Source organism: Eurosta solidaginis, chromosome 2 (assembly GCF_040869045.1).
Source record: "Eurosta solidaginis isolate ZX-2024a chromosome 2, ASM4086904v1, whole genome shotgun sequence".
NCBI lineage: Eukaryota > Metazoa > Arthropoda > Insecta > Diptera > Tephritidae > Eurosta > Eurosta solidaginis.
The window spans coordinates 282,302,846-282,321,425 of record NC_090320.1 but is presented as its reverse complement, the minus strand read 5'-3'; the positions used below and the strand labels follow the sequence as shown (position 1 = coordinate 282,321,425).

Genomic DNA, 18,580 nt, shown 5'->3' with positions numbered 1-18,580 from the left:
GTGAAATCTATTTCGACTAAAGCTTTCAGTGTCCGGGAACCTTGGAAATATTCTAGCAAATATGCAAGTGTTACTCATACGTCTGGGTGTGTTGTATAAAATTTGCATAAACAACTAAAAATATTAACGCTGACGTGCTTAACAAATCTTATTGAATAAAAAACAAATCGTTTAGGGTGAGAACTTTTTTCAAATACAATGAAATAAACGGAAGTTGCAGCTGATACTGCTTTTGACGCCTTAAAGTTTTGCTGATTTATCAATGCTACAATCACTGTTGCAATTGAATGCAAGCATTGTTTTCACTTCCCATCAAACAATGAAGTATCATGCAAATTGAGTACAAAACGATGCAAACAGTAAATTAACTATGTTTAGTATTCACATATTTGGTGAGTTAAATATGCTTATAACACTACATATTATCGGTGAAAGTACAAAAGCTCTAATCAAGCAACTACAAAATCGTACAACTAACATTTGTGTTTCAAATTTTTTTCGGCTTCATAGGCCAAGACTAATTTATTACCATTATTTTCAAACATGTCGTTGGGCTTTAAAGTTCTTCAAACAATTGAGCTCTATGGACATTTTTTCTATAAAGTGACTTAATCACAAAAAATACTATTTAGTTGTGTAACTGAGGGTTTTATTATCATTTACTAACTTAACCCTTTCACCCCTGAGTTTTTTTTCGAAATCAGGCGAGGTTTTCATCATTACGACAGCTAATCCTGTAATATGGCTAAAATGTAAGATGTTTAGCTTACCTGAATCCTTACCGTTATCCTGGGATATATAATCCCAATAACATTTATAGGTGGGACGCATAAGTCCCAATAATACCAAAAAGCCCAAAAATGTGTAAACATCTAAAGGTATAAACAAATATTGGGATATTATTATCCCAAACAAATGCATTATTGGGATTATATGTCGCACTGCAGTTATAAATATAAAAAACTTACTTTTTTCATTATAATTTATTTCCAATTTCGAAGGAATAATATTTATTCACACCTAAATTTTACAGCAAGCGGTATATTACGAATAAAAATGGTACCAGATAGACGTTTCACACTGAAATACAACGCGTTACTGATGAAATTTCGCGACATGCGTAACGGGAAAAGTTATACACACGTTTGAAGTTTGCTGGGACGTATTGTCCCAGTAGGGGCGAAAGGGTTAAAATTTTCCTTGAAATTGGGTGGCTTATTATCTGTATAGGAGGGTTGGAGTGCAAGGCAGGTCGTCTTTATTGTGGCTTTTGGTCAACACAAATTAATCTAGTCGACGATTGATTGTATCCCTTGTATGGTATGCAAACTACTCATGCACTCTTTATAGTTTTACACGCCTATTTAGAAATCATGATATATTATTTTCGATTAATTCGTATGGGTTTGAATGTCACTCAATAGCTCAAACAGACAACTTTATTACTCAGAAGGAAAACAAGTTAACTACGAGCTAACTAAAGTTGGTATCAAGTATCAAGTAAAGGTAATAATGAACTATTTGTTTATATTCTTTGAAAAAAGCTAACTATCTTTGTATGAATTTGGCCGCAAATAGTCTTAAGTCTTTGTTTCTTGGTATCGTTGTGGGGCTGTGAAAGCAGTTGGCTCTTACTTTAAGGTCATTACGGGACATTTTCAGTATAGTTAGGAAATTGTTTGAGATTGTTTTCAGGACAATGCCGGGATTCTTTCAGGATTATTTTATAATAATTTGTTAGCCTTGAGCATAGTTTCGTAACTATTCTGGAATTATTTTCGAGATAATAACGGGATGAATTCGGAAATTTTTTGTGCAAGCAAACAGAAAACAGGTATCTCGTACTAATTTATAAACAATTTCGTGATTTTTTCTGGAACCCTTTCGGGGTTCTAAAGTAATTTAGAGATTCGAAAAAATGTCTTGACTATTTCTTGGTTTTAAGTCGCCACTGCTTGGTTATTTTAGCGAGGAAAAAAATTTGGATTATACTCGCAATAAAATAGGTCTGCTATAGAATATGTTTGAGTGCGGAAAAATACTTATTTCGCAGTTAGTTGTACCACTTTACCAAGCTTCCTGTGCTTGCTTGCGGCCTGTAAGGTTTGGCGGCTAAAATTTTAGAGAATGTTATACTACTTTATCTGCAGAGATGGTTCGAAATTATTTGTAGCTAGCTGCATCCTATTCAACTCTTTGAAGTTGTGTTATGATCCCAAGTCCTGAAATATTGTAAAAGAAATATTCGTTCCGAAGTTTGAGAAGAGCTTTCATATCCCTCCCAAGAATTTCGAGCGATCTATACATGCTCAGAAGGATTGCTCTATTCAGCCATCAAAATGATCTGAGAAGGATCACTAGCGCGCAAAAAGTTTATACATTCAACTGCCGGCTGCTATCAAGAGCTAGAACTTTAGCAGGATTGGAAATCAAATCGCCTCTGATCCTGTTTATCACTTGTATTGAAGACGGCAGGATTTTGGGGTGGTTGACCGACCCAGAGAAGAGTGAAAAGGGGACGCCCCCCTCTGGGTAATCAAACTCTGGTCTTAATCAAACTATTCCAAGGCTGCCTATCCTGATAACCAAGCAATCCTTGCCAGGTAGAAATACCCGGCCACCTTAAGGGACCTTCTTCGGAGATATCTTCGCACGGTGGCTAGGTTGTATATCTCCAGCGGCCTATCTGAATAACCTCAATAAAAGTGAGCTAGTTCTCCCTACTTGGAGGTAGAAGATCCGTGATTTCAGACCTCCAACCGTATGCGGTGCGACTGATACTATATAACCGTATCGTAGCTGTCATAGAAGCTTAATATAGACAACAGAGCTAGAAAAGCTTCAGCCGCCTTAAACTGCTGCGGTGAAGCCATTAGGAAACGCTGAGGCATTTTCACACTGGCTTTATAACATGGTGATCAAGCGGATCCTCTTCTACGCTGTGTTGGTTTTGTGGAATGCACTGATCACTGCAACCAATTTTAAAAGGCTGAAAAACGCGAAACGAATGCTCATATTAGAATCAAACGCTATGTTAAATGTACATCCGGTGGACATTATTGGCAGGTCAGCCGTGGCGGAGCTCCAATAAGGCTCCGAGACACAAATATTTGGACCAAGTGGGCACTCCAATATTCTTACTACCCTCCAGCTGAATTGGAAGCTAGGAGGAGGTGTTTACTGTCAAGAGCTTGTAGAAGGCCAACAGCTTAGACTGTCTGACCACTGCAGTGTCTTCCAAGAGAGAGTTATCGCGTTCAAGGATGCGGTGCAGGGTGTCAGGTATTTGAGAGTTTAATATCTACTCGGACAGTCCTGCAGCTATCAAAGCGCTAAGATCTAAAACTGTGCGATCGAGTGTAGTCGACGAGTACGTGAACTCGCCCGTGGTCGCAGGAAGCTGCTTTTCTATAAAGAGTACTTGGGTGCTAGGGTATATCGACATCCATACGCGGATCTCATAGCTTGAGATGGTACGCGCGAACAGATGGTGAATGCCAGTAGGGACTTTGGTACACCCTTTGCCACTTGCAGTCTGCCCCTTGAAAGGTGGGCCCCGGGCCAGTGCAGCTGAGTATTCTTAAAAATACTGTGTTAGTTGCATGGAGAATGACAAGATGACGTCACCTAATCAATGTATGCCTAACTGCCTAGCGTTTGCAAGGACAAGGCGTAAATATATCGGTAGTGATGTATACAAATCCCCGGAAGAAACTTAGTGATAAGAAATCAGTGTTGCCGTTAGTTAATATGGATGCACAACGGACCAGAAAAGTGAACTGATTCCAATTAGTTGAATCAGTGGCCACCCAAACCCATCCTATCTATTGGCATTTGACTTAAACGAAAAGAGGAATATTTGTAGTGTAGCGTAAATTTCTTAACATTTGATAGTCTAAGCTATGTGAAGCGATTTGTAAATAAGTTCTTTGTTACCTTTTGGGGAAATTTGATAAGAAGATCTTAACTGGATTAGGATGAGTTCTATAAAATCAAAACGGCTTTTGAATATCTACTTGGGCGACTTGAATCGTAGGCGGTATATCTACTTAAATACTACGAGCCCTAGAACTTTATCAACATTGCCTTTAAAAAGTTCATACAAGTATTAAGAATTACTCCCCCCACTATAAAATACCAAAAGTAACATTTTTGCACTAATTCTCCACACAGGCTCGACAGTAGTCACAGATGACGAATCTGGCAATCTCCACGACGAATCCAGTTATGAAGACGAGCACAGCTTTGCCGGCTCGGAATATATCAATATGAGAAAACTGCATAATGTAGGAGATGGGGGGTAAGAAATACTCATACGAACGATCATAGCATACTGAAAAGTATATTTAATTGAGTTTAGTCTTGTTATATTCACAGCACCGATGTCGACTGTACACTATCAGATATCGAAAACACAACCAACGATAAGTCAAACTCAGTTGTAACGCGTGTTGTGGCCAAACAAAAGTCCAAGGAACGACGAAAACGTGAACAACTTATAAAGCGTGGAGGTCTATTGGTATTTTGGCTATTCGCTGCTATTGTGCTAATGATATTTGAGGAGAAGCATTTGTTGGAGAAGACATTGGCTGTGCCACAGAATAAAACGAAAAGTGGGTAAAGTAGAGGAAATGTAAAAAACAGTTTTACTAATTGCTTTGTCGCTATGTGATTTCCACTAGACTTCGTATTACATTAGAATCCCAACGGTGATTTCAAGCTAAAGATCTTTGGTACATTCAATGAGACTATACGTGCATATAAACCGGACGACGAGGGAAAATATTTGATTGTACAACCACAAATATCGACACTTTGTATAACAGGAACGATTATAAGGTGAAGTTGGTCGTAGAGGGTATTAAAGGGGGGGGAAGCTAGGAAGAGCTGCAAATCTATGTGGCTGAATAAATATTTAGAAAGTTCCAAGGGAAAAGTAGGAAATTCAAGAAACAAAATCCACCAATCCTCTGGCAGACCGAATTGGCTCGAAGGATGGGCGTGTATAGGTGCCTTTCCTTGCCCTTTCTGTTAGTTTTTCTGTAGAGAAGTCTGTAAGCTACCCGTAGGAAGGCTAACCGACCGGCTTTGCTACAAAAATCCTAGAACACTTCTTCTTTCGAGGTGATTCTTGGAATTCTGATAAGAACGCTCTATCGCTGTGCTGGATAGACAAAGGGAATCTGGTTCATAGAACGCCGATTGTATTAGAAATAGGTAGATATCTGGGTAGCGAGCTGCGTCCCTGAAGAGGAAGGATGTGAGATTGTACATAAAAAGTTCACCGAAATCGCCAAACAGGCCAAATAAATCACCTTGAAGCGGTGAATAGGGGCAGGTAGGAAGGATCATTTCTTGAGAGGAGTGCAGCCGGTTGGCCAATGCTATCTCTTTGGCCTAGCTAAATGTCTTCTTGATGTATGGCTTGAAACCTGGGGTAAGGGTGAGAGAAGATCGGGCACCCTGAGAAGCCGGTTTCCTATCCACTCAAAGACTCGGTAGAAAAGAACCTATAATCGGCCCTAGCAGAATATAACCTGTAATATAACTCGCTATTCTTCATGTGAAAGCTTTGCAATACAACTGACTAGGCGGCATCTCAAAAGAGTGAGTCACTCATTTTGGGAGTTGTTTTCAGCTACAATTTTAACATTTATGATGTTAGAGTGCACGTGATTGCGATGAATATAGTAAATGTCAGTTGATGGGCTGGAAAACCGTCGTTCAAATCCTTCTTCTCCCAAGACTATAATTAATTTTGCGACAGCGTATGGCATGTCACGCGTTTTGCTGGTCGCAAGGAAGTAGTTTTCTGTTGGCATGCACGAGATTCAAATCATAGTGCGATGATAGCAGGTCCAGGATCAAACACTCGTTTTTAGGGGGTTGGAATGGGCCGCCCCAACTTGAATACAACCAAAGTTTCTTATAATTTTGGCACGATCTACATTTATTTTATTGTTGCCGGGATGAACATGAACTTGATCAATACGGGGATTTTCAGGGCCAAAGGAAGGTTGAAAAGCAATACTTTCCAATCCCACATTCTTCGATATGATGTGTGCATTTGTTTCCAGGCAGGTTACGTTCGGTACATCAACACATAGTTAGAAGCTTACACAGATCCCTCCATATAATGTTAATGATCAAGCAAAAATTTAACAAACCTCTTTACCTTACAGGACGTCTTACAAACATGGCTCATACCAATCGTTTCCGAGACTCTCTTCGATATGGCGCCTCTTGTGTGGCGTAATAAAACCTACGAAATGCCAGATAATATTTTACGGAGTTTAAAAGAACCAGGCGTAACAATGCGTCTCAGCATGCACACAAATGCTGAGAAGGATTTGGCTGTAGAGCTCATCTATAATCCATTGATTATCAATAAAAAATTGGCACACTACTTGCAGCTGGAATTCTAATGATCTTCTATGCGCTGCTTGTGTAGGAGGTAATTTGCAGCAATTGCAAATTTTTTTTATACTCAGCTGAGCAGAGCTCACAGAGTATATTAACTTTGTTCGCATAACGGCAATCCGTAACGGCATAAACTAATCGAGATAGATATAGATTTCTATATATCAAAATGATCTGGGTGAAAAAAGAAATTCATTTAGCCATGTCCGTCCGCCCGTCCGTCCGTCCGTCCGTCCGTCCGTAAACACGATAACTTGAGCAAATTTTGAGCTATCTTGATGAAATTTGGTATGAGGGTTCCTGGGCGCTCATCTCAGATTGCCATTTAAAATGAACGAAATCGGACTGCAACCACACCCACTTTTTCGATATCGAAAATTTCGAAAAACAGAAAAATTGCGATAATTCATTACCAAAGACGGATAAAGCGATGAAGCTTGGTAGGTGGGTTGAACTTATTACGCAGAATGGAAAATTAGTAAAATTTTGGACAATCAGCGTGGCACCGCCCACTTTTAAAATAGGTAATTTAAAGGTTTTGCAAGCTGTAATTTGGCAGTCGTTGAAGATATCATGATGAAATTTGGCAGAAACGTTACTCATATTACCATTTGTGTGCTAAAAAAACATTAGCAAAATCGGATGGCGAACACGCCCACTTAAAAAAACCCGGCAGACCCGGCAGACGTTGTTCTGCCTTAAATTTGGCCTATCTGCATACATTTGAATAAGCTTTTACCGTCTTACTCTGCCCTACCCCTCTACACTTTTTCCTAATCTTTTTATTCACTTCTCCCTCCGTCTTTTTCGCTTCATCTCCATCTTCGTCTAATTCTATCTCTTTCACAGTCTCCTTCTCTCTTTTCCCTTCTATCAAGTTTTTCTCCTTCTTCTTCATCTCTTATTGCCAGTCCTAGAGGGTGGTATGTGTTTTGTTCCGGTCCCATCCCGAGTCTCAGTCCCAGTCCCACTCCGAATCTCAGTCTCAGTCCCAGTCCTAGTCCTAATCCCAGTCCCCGTCCGTCTCTGGTATACTTCCCGGAAAAAAGCATCGTAAATATAATATAGGCAAATTTATATACGAAATTTCAGTCCAATTGAATAGGACATATATCCATAAATAGGTATGTGGTTATTATTAATTCTTGTCTTTATTTCGGCTTCGCATGCATATTTATCATTTTTGCCAGGTTGATGCGACTAAATCGAATATTACAATGAACTTTAGAGCTCTCAGCAACAGCTTTCATTTGATATCCATAATACACACACATTCTAGGGGTATCCGGGTCCATGTTTTGGCCTATATCTCGAGACCCTGGTCACTCATCGGTGTAAAACTTACTCTGTATTATAGCACACATAAACAGCTTCAATTTGATACCCATAATGTGAAAACACATTCTAGGTGTATGCGGGTCAACGTTTTGGGTTATACCTCAAGACCCTAGCCTCCCAGTTATATGAAAATTATCCTGTACTATAGCACTCATCAACAGCTTTCATTTGATATCCATATTGTATAAACACACTCTACTGGTACCCGGGTCCACGTTTTGGGCTATATATCGAGACCCTAGCCTCCCAGTTGTATCAAAATTTACCTGTACTATAGCACCCATCAACAGTTTTCATTTGATATCCATATTGTATAAACACATTCCAGGGGTACCCTTTTCCACGTTTCGGGCTATACCTCAAGACCTTAGCCACCTAGTTGTATGAAAATTATCCTGCACTATAGCACTCATCAAGAGCTTTCATTTGATATCCATATTGTATAAGCACATTCAAGGGGTACCAGGGTCCACGTTTTGATCTCAAGACCCTAGGCACGTAGCGAAAAAAAGGTAGACGTTGGCCGATTCTCAGACCTACACAATATGCTCACAAAATATCATGAGAATCGGTTCAGCCGTTTCGGGGGAGTTAAGCCTCTAAAACCGTGACAGAAGAATTGTATACATTAGATAAATAAATTATGCCAACATTCAACTCCAGTAATGATATGGTGCAACAAAATACAAAAAATAAAAGAAATTTTCAAAATGGGCGTGGCTCCGCCCTTTTTCATTTAATTCGTCTAGAATACTTTTAATGCCATAAGTCGAACAAAAATTTACCAATTCCTGTTAAATTTGGTAGGAGCTTAGATTCTATGGCGATAAGTGTTTTCTGTGAAAATGGGCGAAATCGGTTGAAGCCACGCACAGTTTTTATACACAGTCGACCGTCTGTCCTTCCGCTCGGCCGTTAACACGATAACTTGAGCAAAAATCGATATATCTGTACTAAACTTAGTCCACGTACTTATCTGAACTCACTTTATCGTGGTATAAAAAATGGCTGAATGGTTATAGCAGCGGCGCCTAAACGTGGCCGATGCAGGAATTTAGCAGTTCCCGAAATGGATCTATACAACGAGCTTTGGCAGTTGTCTAAATTTTTTCTTTCTTCTATTCTAATTTAAAAATTTTTCAATTAAGAAAAAATTTATCATAACAATAATAACTAGTATCGCCCGTGGTCGAAATTCGACCAACTTGTATTTTTTTCAACTCACTCTATGCATCCAGTGTTGGAGTAGTGCAATAATGCGTTAATAGTTGAGCAGTGAGTGGAAATATAGCAAATTGATCTATCTTACTTAAAGTTCTCATTAAAATTTTGAATTTGACCTAAGACGTTATAATCTTTGATTGTATTTTCTTAAATTTTCTACAAACTTTTCAAATGTAATTATAAGTTTTGGTATGGAGCTCCTTAAAAAAATATAACAAATATGTAAAATTAAATAAAATTTACATAGAATTGTGGTGAAATTACTTGAAATTGAATTGAAAATTTGAGTTTTCCACACCACCCGGGAGATAGGCCGTTGGCGCGCTACCGAAGTTAGTTTTGGGTGCTCGGTTCCCCAGTAGGCCTATATCACCAATATAAACTACATATGCCTATATCGCATATCGCCCATTTACTTCAATAGCGTCATAATTCAAAAAACACGAATTTTTAGTTAAGAACGAAGAAATATGCTAAAGGAATTTAACCTATTTCACACCACCGGTTAGGTACGCAATCGGGGATTTACTATAACATATGTATTTATAATTAATTAAATAAAATTATAATTAATTATAAATACATATGTAATATGTAAAAGAAAACGAAAATTTCGAATAGAATAGAGGATACCTTCATAAAAAATAAAATTAAAATATAAAAAAATAAAGACCTATGCTTTTACGTGTAAGTAAAATTTGTCCAAAAAAATAGGCCGGTTAAGTTATTACTTCTCTTTAAAGTTTTTTCGTGCGCTAAAAATTATTTTAGAACAATTTTTTAAGGATTTTGGTACAGACCAATATCGGTAATTGGCAACAATGGGACACAATATTTTATTTCAACAGAAATAGTTCTCTCACCGTTTGGCGTGTACAAATATATACATATGTAGAGATGAAACATTTGAGCAACGCGACAATTGAGAATTTGGAGCTATGTGCTCAGGGGGGTTTGTGAACATAATGCGTCCTACAGATGGCAATTTCGATAGTTGCACAGATTTTCAAATTTAGAAAAAACTTTTTCTATTAATTATAAACAAATAGAGTAATATTTGTTATCAAAAATGGGCCTAAGCACTGCGGCTGATCAATACGAATCGATTCATATAACTTTTATATGATTTAACGTATGCCAAGTATGCGAAACAGTATGTCAATTGATTGTATGGAAATTTTGTTAGCGTATTAATATATAGATGATAAAAAATTATTGTTAGCCTTAAGCTCGATCCGAACCCGCGAGCTTACAAATCAGTAGGCCGATATAACAAAAAAAATTGTTTAGAAAAAACTTTGTAAAATGGGTGTGACACGTACCATATTAAGTAGAAGAAAATGAAAAAGCTCTGCAGGCCGAAATCAAAAGCCCTTGGAATCTTGGCAGGAATAGTATCGTGGTATTACATATATAAATAAATTAGCGGTACCCAACAGATGATGTTCTGGGTCACCCTGGTCCACATTTTGGTCGATATCTCTAAAGCGCCTTCACATATACAACGAAGGGCCATTCCCTTTTAGAATCCTCATTAATACCTTTAATTTGATACCCATAACGTACAAACGCATTCTAGAGTTAGCCCTGGTCCACCTATATGGCGATATCCCGAAATGGCGTCCACCTATAGAACTATGGCTCACTCCCTTTTAAAATGCTCTTTAATACCTTTCATTTGATACCCATTTCATACAAACATATTCCAGGGTTACCCTAGGTTCATTTTCCTAAATGGTGATTTATTATATTTTTATTTTGTCTCCAAAGCTCTTAGCTGAGTATGTAATGTACACCCGAACTTAGCCTTCCTTACTTGTTTTCACTGTTTCTAACTCTTGCTCTCCTGATCGTACAGGTTTTTCAACGCACCTTTGTCGCTATCATCTGTTCCATACTCTCTGTGGCTGTTTTATCTTGTTTCGATGATCGTCCAAATCTGTATGAGATCACTGTGTGGATGGATATGGAAATGTTAACATTAATATTTTGTATGATGATAATTATGGTATTTTGGCAGAGACGGGCGTTTTCGAATATATAGCCGTTTTAGCATTTGAGATAGTGGGTGGCAAAATTTGGCCTATGATATATTTTCTATGTTTCATAACGTGCTTTATATCGAGTTTTCTGCATAATGTAACAACAGTTATATTGATGTCGCTGGTTGCTATCAGGTGCGGGCTTAATTATGGAATATTGTTTTGGAAAGTCTAGCTTTGAATTGCGTAAGCACACAACCTGAAAATCCGTATCGGGAGATAATTTCTGAGTTCCTTGCCGGATCTTTTATTGACTCGCTTAAAACTCAAATACAACTGAGTTATATTTACGAGGTAAAATATCTATATTAAGCCCACCCTCCATTGATGGAGTGTTTCTGGTACTAATGAATAGAGTTATGTTCCTAGAGTTGCATTGGAGCTGTTCAAATGGTGGATCCGCTTCCCTAATTGCAATCAGCCGGTTTTCTCCTTTCGAGGGAGTAGTGTTGGGTGGCGAAATCACTTTGCATTTGGGACTGGTGAACTTGTTAAAAGTTGGCTTGACGCTGAATGGAAAATGGACTGGAAGGGATTCTCCCAAGAGCTCGAAATCAGCTGGAATCTTGGGCTTCCCGACCATTGATCATAGCGGTGCGTTCTGGCAGTAGTCAAGGGATGCGGTAAATAAGATGATATCCAGTGACTCATGTGTTCGGGGCCTTGATATCTACTCGGTCATCAAACAGCTATTAAGCAAGTCGGCTCAAAAACCGTGTGAGCGAGCATGGTTGAAGAGGAGCTGAAGGTAAAACATAGAGAAAGGGATAAGACGATGAACAAAAAAATATTTCGGTATACAAATGACAATAGCGCGAAAAATTTGATCCAAAAGAGGAATAGGAAAAGGCAAAGGAAAGAGCAAACAGATAGGAGAAAGGAAGGGAGGCAGAATAAGAGGCGGGAGGGTTAAGAGAAGAGGAAGATGCAAATGAATATAACGATTAGGGAGTACTAGAGGCAAAGAAAAATAGAAAGGAAGAGGTAAAGGACAGAAGGATGTGGGGCGGCAAAGATAGAGATGAGGGAAAGTGCGATTCTCAAATGTAGGCTAAGTCAATTATCTAACGTCCTACTGACCTAATACTTTTTAATAAACATATTAGAAATAAATTTCTATAAACCCCTTCTAGTGACGTTTATTTTCTTTGTTCATGGACCATTCGATACCGATTAGTCTCAGTATTCAGTCAGAGCTAAAAAACAAAAAATGGTAAAACTTTAGTTATACTCTCTTCTCATATACTCTTTTACTAGGGCATCTCAACAAGTTCGTCGCGCACTCTTTAACCGGCGCTTTACTCGTTGCTATACAAAGTTGTTTATATATGCGTTCGCTCTTCGTGATCCACAATCACTACGTCTCAACGAACCCAAAGAATTCAAGGATCTACGACGCGAAATAAAAGTTTGGCAACGTGCTGCAAATTCACTTTCTTTCTACTCGAAGGATGCTGACCTCATGCGCGCAACATTAAACAAAAAAGTTAAGCTACTCAGACGTACACTGAGACACAAACAACGTGGTCTATACTCGAATTATGCCTACACACATACATTGCAGGATCTAAAGTTAAAATATTCCATTAAACATATGACACTTCTAGTGCAAACATGTCTAGCTTTGACGTTTGTACTCATCTGCCTCTTTATACAATCGGTGCCACAATGGCGTACGCTACCGCTCGGTTGGTTGTCGCTACTTGGCATTATAGCTTTGCTCATCGTTTTAGATCGTGATGATATGGAACATTTGTTGCACCGGATCGAGTAGACGACGCTCTTATTTTTTGCCGCTGTCTTTATTATGATGGAATGTGTGGAACGTTTGGGTCTCTTCACTTAACGAAGAACATTATTTTGTATGTTGATGAGCGACATCGTTTGGCAATGGCTATTTTTATTATTTTGTGGATATCTGCAATGGCTTCGGCGGTTTTGGATAGTATACCTGTGACGGCAATGATGGTGCGTTTGGTGGTGACGCTTGTGAGTAGGGGCACATTGGGTTTGCCGCTCGAGCCTCTAGTGTGGGCGTTAACTTTTGGTTCGAGTTTGGGAGGTAGGTTGACATGTTTCATTCATTAGGTTCAGTTTCTCGTAGTTTTGAAAATCCCTCAGGCAATGGCACTATGTATGGCGCTTCCGCGAATGTCGTCTCAGCTAGCATTGCTGAACAGCATGGTTATAAAATAACCTTTACACGTTACTTGAAGTGAGTTGGGAGACACAGTTTTACTACGCCCTTCTATTTTTTTTAATTTATTTTATTCAATCCCTTAGAGTCGTTTTTCCCATTATAGTTGGCCAAATTGTTATCATCAGGGCTTATCTTATGTTGTCACACATTGTTTCGAGTGGCATAATGAATAACTTGTGAGCTCAGCAAAGCGGGTCAAAGGCTGCAGGGATATACCAACTGTTGGAAATTTGGTTCTATGCAGATTCACATATATTTAAATATGATAATTATCTAGCATATTTTATTGAAATAAGTATACACTGGTTATTTTTTGAATGTATCTACATATATGTGACAGGGAACGAATTTAAGATATATTTATGAAAATTCAATTCGGATGGGAAGAATTGCTCTCTAAGATATTGGAGTTCAGAAAAGTAATTAAGTAATACTTATAAATTTAGGAATATTTATCTAAAATATATACTGGATCTACTGCTAAAAACTTACATTTATTTTTACTTCGTTTGTTCGGTTTCATATTTATGCGCAAATTTCAGTACAAAAGTGAGGAGTATTGTAGTCAGTTTTTGAGTAGCTTCGTAGGGTCTTGAAGCTTGGAACATACGTACATAGATGAAGCCATCTTTTTGGAGAGGACTACACTCCCGAATCCTTCGTGGGACTCATGCTACAAAGCAACGGCGAATAGTTCGCAGCATGCGATGTAATAGCGGAACAATGAAGTGGCTACGAAGTCTCGAAAGGTTCCGACGTAGTAGCGAATACTAAATAGTCCAGCTTCGGGGATGCAAAGCAGATTGAAACTGCGGATGAGACTGAACTAAGCAAGGATTGGTTACGAGGCCATCTGTTACAAAACGGGAGCAAACTCAGCACAGATCTGAGAGAGGACGGATAGGAAACAAGGTTTCGCCGTCATTTTTAGCGATAACAAGGAGTAACTTACGCGATAAAACGAGGCATGGATTGTAGATATGGTCTCTCCAAATATGCGATTTTTGTACACTTGAAAGCTGAAGCGAAAATAGTAAAATAAAATAAAGAACAGGCACGGATTGGAGAAAAGGCCTCTCCAATTGTCCAAAAGAGACAACTGAACGATAATAACTTGTAGCATATGCGATGTTAAAATTACAAAAGGGCAAGGTATGGACTAAAGCCTCTCCAACCGTCCAATCAGCGGCTGCAGATTTACACACTCGAAAGCGAAATATGGAAAAAGTAAATTAAATAAAAAACAGGCACGGATGGGAGACAACGACTATCTAAGCATCCAAATAGAAGATGCAGTAAGTACGTTCAGTACATCCATACATACACATATATTCATAAGTAGGTATTTTTGAACCCAGAGAAAAGGCAAGCAAGAGCAGGTTCAAGTTAAAATCCAAGCATGCAGGCTTTAGGCACAGCTAACTAAACGTACCGTAACTAAAGTGCAGTAACTTGACCCCAACAGAAGTAGAGTCCAGCGCTCAGCTCTCCTCCCGACGGGATACTTGTCGGTAGTACCGAGGGAAAATCATACTTACGTGGTATGAGTTTAAGTGCTGGTTTCAGTCCCACACTGACATTGAGGCCTTCAATGTTTTCTCCACACAAAAAGAAAAAAAAAAAAACATCTTACCGAATTTTTTTTTAATTCTCGTACTTTTTCTAACATAAAATTTAATCGAATTTTTTCTTATAAGTGGGCGTGGTCGTCTCCGCGATTTTGCTTATTTTCACTTAGTATATTTATTATAGATAGTGTGCGCCTTAGTTATGGATAGAACACTTCTCCTAAGTGCTAGCTAGCGGGGAAGAAGACAATACTCTGATAGACGATGATAAAAAAAAAAGTCCGGGCACCGACTATGACGAAGTAAGAATGGAAATATCTAGGCTAAAGAATACCAAGGAGGCGAATAGTGAAGGAATAACCCCAAACAAGGAGTTGGTAAAGAGCACGCACCTACGTCTATAACAAAGAATGCCGGACAAGCGCATGCCTCCAGGTTGGAATTAAAGTGTGCTCTGCCAATCCAAGAGATGACCCGCAAACCGCGCTAATTACCCCAAAACCAGTCTGCTTAATATTGTGTTCAAGGATATATCTAGCGTACTGTTAAAAACACTAAAGCTTCAGACTTGGTAAATCAATTATCGACTAATGCTCGCGGTGCGATATTGCCAGAAAGTCTACTTTGGACTGATTAGGCATTTGAAAAGTTAAGTCCTCTCTTGACAAACAGAAGTTGCGCTCTACATGTTCAAGTTTCATCACTTTCCCAACTATTTTAATGAATTTATCGTATTTATTCCAGTTTCCGAAATTGTCGATATGGAGAAGTGGGCGTAGTTGTATTTACTTTCACCCGTTAAATATATTCTGGGTCCAGATAACCCAGCATACCAAATTTCTTAAAGACATATACATTTTTGCTCAATTGATTGTGTTAACGGGCGTCGGATGGACGGACGGCCGTGGCCGAATGAAAAATTTGTTCGATGTTGATAATTTAAATATAAAGAAGTACAAGTACACGCTTGGTATAAAAATTAGAGATAAAACGTCACCCGTAAGGTAGCAACAAAACGCGTCTATATAATTCAGTTTCAAGATAGAGGCATATGCTTCAGCTTTCGCGACAATTTGTAAGAATATTTAATAGTAATTGTGAAAAACGGTGGAATAGTATTACAGAGTGCCAAAAAGTCAAACAAACACGTTTGCATGCTTACACACTTATGGGCCTTTATGGGCTTTTCTGGCTTTTATGGTGTTTCTATGTATATAACACAATTACATTTCCTCCTTATATATGTACAGCTATATTTCCTAAACACTTTCTTTGTCAAAGATGTTTGTACTTTAGACAGCTTTAGGATAAACAATATTTCGCCCAAACAGGGGCAAAACCCATATATGTAAAGGTAAAGTTTAAAGTAGCAGTAGGAGAAATGGTCAGGTGAGAGTGGACTTAAATCAATCCAGCGTATACTTTAATGGTGCCACTCATATCGCCCTGCAAAATTCCAAATTTCAGACCGCCGCTGTTAAGTATAGCAGAGCTTAAACTTCACCTTAGTTTTAATATATTATTATTTTACACAGTCAATTGAAATAGAATAATCATGGGATGAAAGCAGCAGGAAAGCTTTAGCTGCCCTTTAATCTTCCAAAGCAGTCGGAGAAAAATGTGGCGTCTTAAGCCAAACATAATGCTCTGTATCCATACAGCGGCCTTCTTGCTTTTGGGTAGATTTATCTATGTTGACTGTATTTTGCCAGATATCGTCTCGAAAATACTAATACGATATTAGCGCGACCGTCTCAGGAACCATTTGACAGGACCACGTTGAACTTGCAGGTCATCCAACCCCCTCCTTTCCGTGAGAAACTGGAGGCCATAAGACTTTTTGGGGCACTTCTCTTATGTTAGCAACATCATGCTAAATCAACCCCCTATTAAGACAACTAGTTCTCCAATAGAATCACAATAGAAGAATGGGAAAATGTCTCTGCTTTATCCAGTGAGTTCACGTACGTATTCTTGGATGGCTCCAAACTTTACGGCAATGTGGGCAGGGTATTTACTCAGAGCATCTTTCACTTTACTTAAGTGTATGGTGATGACGAGCCAATGCAGCGGTTCTCGGACGGAAGTGACAGCTATAAAGAAAAGCGCTACAGGGAAGAAACACTCCTTCAAAGGGGTCTTATGAAACCCAAGTCACAGTGTACCTTGGAACATATTGAGTTAAACCAGTTCAATGATTTACTATTCATCTAGCCGCATGAAAATACCAGACAGATACTGGAACCCTCATATGAGGTGTTTTGATAAACTTAACTGGGTAAGTGACAACCGAAATAGGTAGCTAATAAATTTCAAACATTTCTACATGGGAGTAGTAAAGGATCACTCTCTGATGAGACTAAATGGCGAGCAACCAGAAGTCCTAATGATTGATTTATGTCGCAACTGTACGGACGAAGAGGAGATAAAAAAGTGTTGAGCACTTTCTTGTCAGGGCAGGATTGGAAGCACTTCGTTTTATGTCCAGCTGAGCTTGCCTTTACTGAAGTCGGAAACATTCTGCACCTCTTTAGGCAGACAAATGGTTTTTTCTATATTAAAAGGAAAGTGCTTTAGGTCATTCAGCGGTATTACAATGGACCAGCCGGCTCAGTGTACCTTTCTGTTTGCTTTATTACGTATCTTGTTGGAGAGGCATATCATTTAGGCGAACTCATATTTTAACAAGTAAAGGTGTCTAGGTTCGTGTGTAACCGAACGTTGTATACTCAGCGTGTGCTTCAATTGTACATTTCATTTCAGATAAATTACTTTTCTACATAATACGTGGCATAGCACGTCAAAAAGAAAAATTTCTCCCCATTTCCTCTTACAGTAAAACTTTATAAGTGAAATATTATTGATTCAAAACTATTTTTTGCAGTTATATCTTATTATTTTAGTCTACAACGCTTTTAAACTTGTTTTATATTTAAGTTGCCGTGGTCTTTAACCGATCTCGTCCATTTTTCCTAGAAATATTTCCTGCTATATGAAAAATTTGTGTACCCAATTTTATTACGACCCGTTAATTTTTCTTCGAGTTATGGCTCCCGAAACATTGAAAATTGCTTAGTCATAAAAGGGGCGGTGCCAGTCCCATTTTTTTAAATTTGAATTTTTTCCTATTTATTGTTATAAATCCACTTGGGAAATGAAATACCATTGATATAAAGCTCTTTTTTGCAAAGATATAGCTTATTTTATTCGTCCACGACCCTTTTAAAAATATTTTATATAAAAGTGGGCGTGGTCCTTAACCGATTTCGTTAATTTTTCTTCAAAACATTCCTTATAGTAAAGGCAACCCCTCTGCCCAATTTTGTTATGATAGGTTTAACTCTTTTTGATTTATGATTAATAATATTTGTAAAATTGATTTTATCACAAGTAGGTGGTGCCAGCCCATTTTAAAAAATGTTTGCCAAATTTTCATCAAGAGTCTCAATATCAGTCCACATGTCAAAATTCAATATTCTAGGTGTATTATTTACTAAATTATCAGGTTTTTTGTGTTTTCCAAAATTTTATATATATAAAAAGTGGGCGTGGTTATCATCCGATTTCGCTCATTTTCAATGCCAATCTATTCTGGGTGCAGATAATCTAGTGTACCAAATTTGGTGAAGATATCTCAATATTTACTCTAGTTATGGTGCTAACGGTATCAAATTTTTTTTTTCGATACTGATGATTTTGATATATGGAAGTCTATATCTATCTCGATTCCTTTATACCTGTACAACCAACCATTATCCAATCAAAGTTAATATACTCTGTGTGAAAAG

General features: G+C 38.3%; 1 protein-coding gene and 1 pseudogene across 1 annotated transcript; both read left to right on the top strand.

The window, feature by feature from the left end:
- Positions 1–370: 370 nt before the first annotated feature.
- LOC137241877 (uncharacterized) lies at positions 371–4,621 on the top strand. The gene is made up of 3 exons (XM_067769237.1): positions 371–392; positions 4,174–4,300; positions 4,378–4,621. Exons 1-3 carry the CDS (start codon positions 371–373, stop codon positions 4,619–4,621), a joined length of 393 nt encoding a protein of 130 aa, XP_067625338.1.
- Positions 4,622–12,045: 7,424 nt separating this feature from the next.
- LOC137241876 (P protein-like) lies at positions 12,046–13,397 on the top strand (annotated as a pseudogene).
- The last annotated feature ends 5,183 nt before the right edge of the window (positions 13,398–18,580 follow it).